Genomic DNA, 3,955 nt, shown 5'->3' on the forward strand with positions numbered 1-3,955 from the left:
CAAGGCATTGGTCAACCCAAGGCTACAGTAAAATACTCTTATCTAAGGTGTCACATAGCCATGCATGCATCTGTGTGTGTATGTGTGTGTAAGATAAATTTGGATTTTTATGAAATTTTGGCATATTCTTTATACAGCACTCAACACTAACTCCTGGTTATCTTTGTATTAAGACAGACATTTAAGGTTGGGATTCTATAGATACAGGAAATCACAGTATAAATATCACTGATTGAATAAATAGGTTAATATTTTTGCCGAGTAGAATTATAAATTCATGGTGCTCTACGGTGTTTTTAGATAATTTGAAATGTAAGGTGTTCCTTCGTTTGGTAAACATACAAATTTTAGTCTTGCTATGGTTAGTAAAAAAATTGGTAATATTGCAGCTTTTAACTTTCTGTGAAAATGAACGAGATCAATCCTTTTCTGTCTACAGAGAGGTAAAATCTCTGGTGTGACTGTTGTCTTTACTTTCACAGCAAGACTTAAATTGTTTCTTTATTTTAAAAAAAGCTGTATTTTGAAAGCAAATCTCAAAATGCTGAACCTTATAAAGGAGAAAACAAAGGTCTGATATATGTGGCACATGGCTGAACTCGAGAAGACTTGTCCACTACAAACGAAGGTACCATGTAAAAAGCATTGATATGGGTGCTAGTGCCAAGTAAAAAGCACCCAGTACACTCTGTAGAGTGGTTGGCATTACGAAGGGCATCCAGCCATAGAAACCAAGCCAAAACAAACTATGGAACCTGACCATGTCAGTTCCTGTCAAACCATCCAAAGCATGCCAGTATGGAAAATGGAAGTTAAATGATGATGGTGTTATTTTTCAAAATGTTCAGATACGTAGAAGGGCACTTGTGGACAGCAGGAGAATGTACCAATATAAATTTAATTTAGAAACAAGAAGATTGATGTTTTAATCATGTAGGGGCCTCAAACTTGGTGTAGCTAAAACACCATCTAAAGATTTGTTTAGTTGTAGCAAAAACTGTTGGAACCTTTTGAAGTGTGTTCAGTGAAACACAAAATAGAAATCAAATTAATATTTTATCAATGCTAATTAACAAAGCTATTTAAGTAGCAGGAAGACAATTATTATTACTGCCTAAACTGTCTAGAAGCAGAAGTAAGCAATAAAGCAGTCAATTCTCCCTCAAATCACATAACCCCACCAACTTAAAAAAAAAACAAAAAAAACCAACATCAGATAATATACTCCACACTCTTGTTTGATTGAATAGATGATGGGATGGTCACATTTGGAATACCTTTGATCATAGGTTAACTGGATACGGACTGACCTAGGGTTAAACAGCAACACAGTAAATATAAAATTTTGAATGAGTGCAAAGTAAAATCTAAATTCTACCCTGGGTGTTATATAATTTTTCTATTAGTCCCCTACTTGAAATCTAACAGTCATGATTCAGGGGTGTCCATGTTAAATGTGTAGGTCCTACTTGGTGATAACCACCCTGGGGCTACAACAACAACAACAACAACAACAACGGCAACAACAACCACCATCCTCTTAAGTTTCTCAAAATAATCTATAAAACATCTTATTAATTGGAAATCAATATTTGATTAACATAACCTATAATTGTTGAAACACGTTTTTTTTTTTTAACTTTTTGTTTTTTTGTCTCAAAACATTGATTTGTATTTGTTGTTGTTTGTCGTTTTATGAAAATTTGTTTGTGTTTTTTTTTTTTGCTTTTTTTTTCGTTGTTTTGTTTTGCAGATAGCACAGCTGGTACAGAGAATGATGAAAAATTGGGGATACCCCCAAATGCTGAAAGCTATATAATGACTGATACAGATATGGTAAGTCCAATTTCAAATGGAAATAAAGTGTGTGTGTGTGTGTGTGTGTGTCATGAGAAGCTTGCTTCCCAACCACATGGCTCCAGGTTCAGTCCCACTTTACAGTATGTGCTCAGCACTTTTAATATGGCACTGGCAAAGGGCTCTTGCGGGCCAATCCTCTTCATCTGGGGAAGTGGTATTAACACATCTGCTGTGGAGGAAAGGTCTTCTTGAGTACAGCAAGATACACACACACACACACACACATATCATCATCATCATTTAGCATCCATCTTCCATGCTGGCATGGGTTAGGTGGTTTAACTGGGACTTGTAAGCCAGAGAGCTGTACCAGAGTCCATTGTCTGTTTTGGCATTGTTTCTATGGCTGGATACTCTTCCTAATGTCAACCACTTCACAGAGTGTATTGGGTGCCCTCAATGGGATTACAAAGTGATCTTAATCATTAGTCATATATTGTTGAAGATGCATATACATACTTAACATTTAGCACACTACATTTTTTCTAGAATTGTTTCCCCTGCCACTGCCCTGTTACTACATGGGAGAAAACTCATATGGTGACATGATGCACCTACAGCATGCTAATGATTAAATATCTATGTCTTGTACATTAGGTAATATATCTCTGTTGCTTTATCAATGTAGGGTGTAAATTGAGGGAGATCTGGCATATATTTCTAGCAAGTTGAATGATTCTGTTGTGGTTTCTTGGTCGTAAATTGATTATTCAGAATGTTTTGCTTCTGGTTTATTTATTTCCATTGCCTACTTCCTTTGTTGCAGGGACATTCACAGAACAGGATACCAAAATCATCAATTGGCAGTGAATTTACTGCTGAAGATGATCCAACTCCTCTGCTTGAAGACGATAACATTTCAACAAATACTTCGGATTATCTGGAACCATCGAAGCTTGAAACTCCCAAATACCTGGAACTCATATCTGACAAGTCAAATGCCACAACAGGTAAACAAGTCGTTCGAGGGGCTCGACCAAAGACAAATTCTACTTCAAGCTTTTGTAATTCTCCGCCACAACTTCCAGATAAATGCCATCAAAATGGAGCCAAAACAAATAACAACAACAATAACGAGAATCTCACCAATAACGGATCCACAAAATCAAAAGGTTCTACAGGAGCACGGCGCAATTTCCAAGGTCTGCATTATGCTCAGCTTGCGACTTGCAGTACCGATTCTTCGGTTGATGAAAGCGATGACGAAAGTTGTACAGAGATGAATTACATCACACCTCAAGTGAGTATGTCCTGTACTTTGTTAAATCAAGTACAAAACGAACCGGGACATCAACGACATCTGAGCAAGCAGACCTCTGCACCAGCCCCACTCCACAATAACTCCTTGTCTAATGAAGGAATATGGGTAAACAGTGGTTCTATGGACAATCAAAACTCAAATAGTTTCCTCTTCCACAATTCATGTGCATCACCAACCAAATTACAAGTTTGGGCAGACAAAAATAGGAATTTAGTCAGTAAGAACAACGCTGTTCTTGCTATTTCTGATTGCCCAGAATATATAAACACACCACAGCCCAACTCTTTGAACTATCCTTCTGGGCAGCAAACTGCTACTGGAACCCCTATTTTCAGTTCCCAGCCAACTCTTGTTTGATACAAATAGCTGGTACCATGACTCGTTCATTATTAATTAATTAAGCTGTACAAAAACAAAAGAGCTTTGACCACTGGTCAGTCATAAACAGCTGCCATAAACTCCAGTTTCTTTCCTCATGCAATGAATCTCAGTTTCTATTGAAGAATTAAAAAGAAAAAAAAAATAATAAACAATGACCAATCACTAAGTAACAGACACTGGACTAATTCTGTTATATTTTGGTGGCATCATTGAAAGTCTCATTTTTGGTAGTTCCAACAGACAAAAATAACAAGCATTGTAATGACTTACAATGGAGACAAACTATTAGGTCATGTGACACAGCATAGATGTATATATATATACATTCTATACACATAATATATAATCTACATATTATGTATACATAATATATAGAACTTATATCTTGTATATATAGAATATAAATACATCATATACTGTATACATATTTCATATATATATATATATATATAT

General features: G+C 35.9%; 1 protein-coding gene across 1 annotated transcript; it reads left to right on the top strand.

Annotated features, from left to right (window-relative positions):
- The first annotated feature begins 255 nt into the window (after positions 1–255).
- Positions 256–3,690, top strand: LOC106881511 (GATA zinc finger domain-containing protein 7). Its single transcript, XM_014931926.2, has 2 exons — positions 256–1,836; positions 2,627–3,690. Exons 1-2 carry the CDS (start codon positions 1,696–1,698, stop codon positions 3,476–3,478), a joined length of 993 nt encoding a protein of 330 aa, XP_014787412.2. The 5' UTR covers positions 256–1,695; the 3' UTR covers positions 3,479–3,690.
- The last annotated feature ends 265 nt before the right edge of the window (positions 3,691–3,955 follow it).

This window comes from Octopus bimaculoides, chromosome 24 (genome assembly GCF_001194135.2).
Source record: "Octopus bimaculoides isolate UCB-OBI-ISO-001 chromosome 24, ASM119413v2, whole genome shotgun sequence".
Lineage (NCBI taxonomy): Eukaryota > Metazoa > Mollusca > Cephalopoda > Octopoda > Octopodidae > Octopus > Octopus bimaculoides.

Excerpts from the sequence above, each read along its gene's own strand:
- LOC106881511 (XM_014931926.2), top strand. The coding sequence starts at position 1,696 with ATGAAAATTTGTTTGTGTTTTTTTTTTTTGCTTTTTTTTTCGTTGTTT. Across the intron at positions 1,837-2,626 it reads TAATGACTGATACAGATATG|GGACATTCACAGAACAGGAT; the intron begins GTAAGTCCAATT and ends CCTTTGTTGCAG.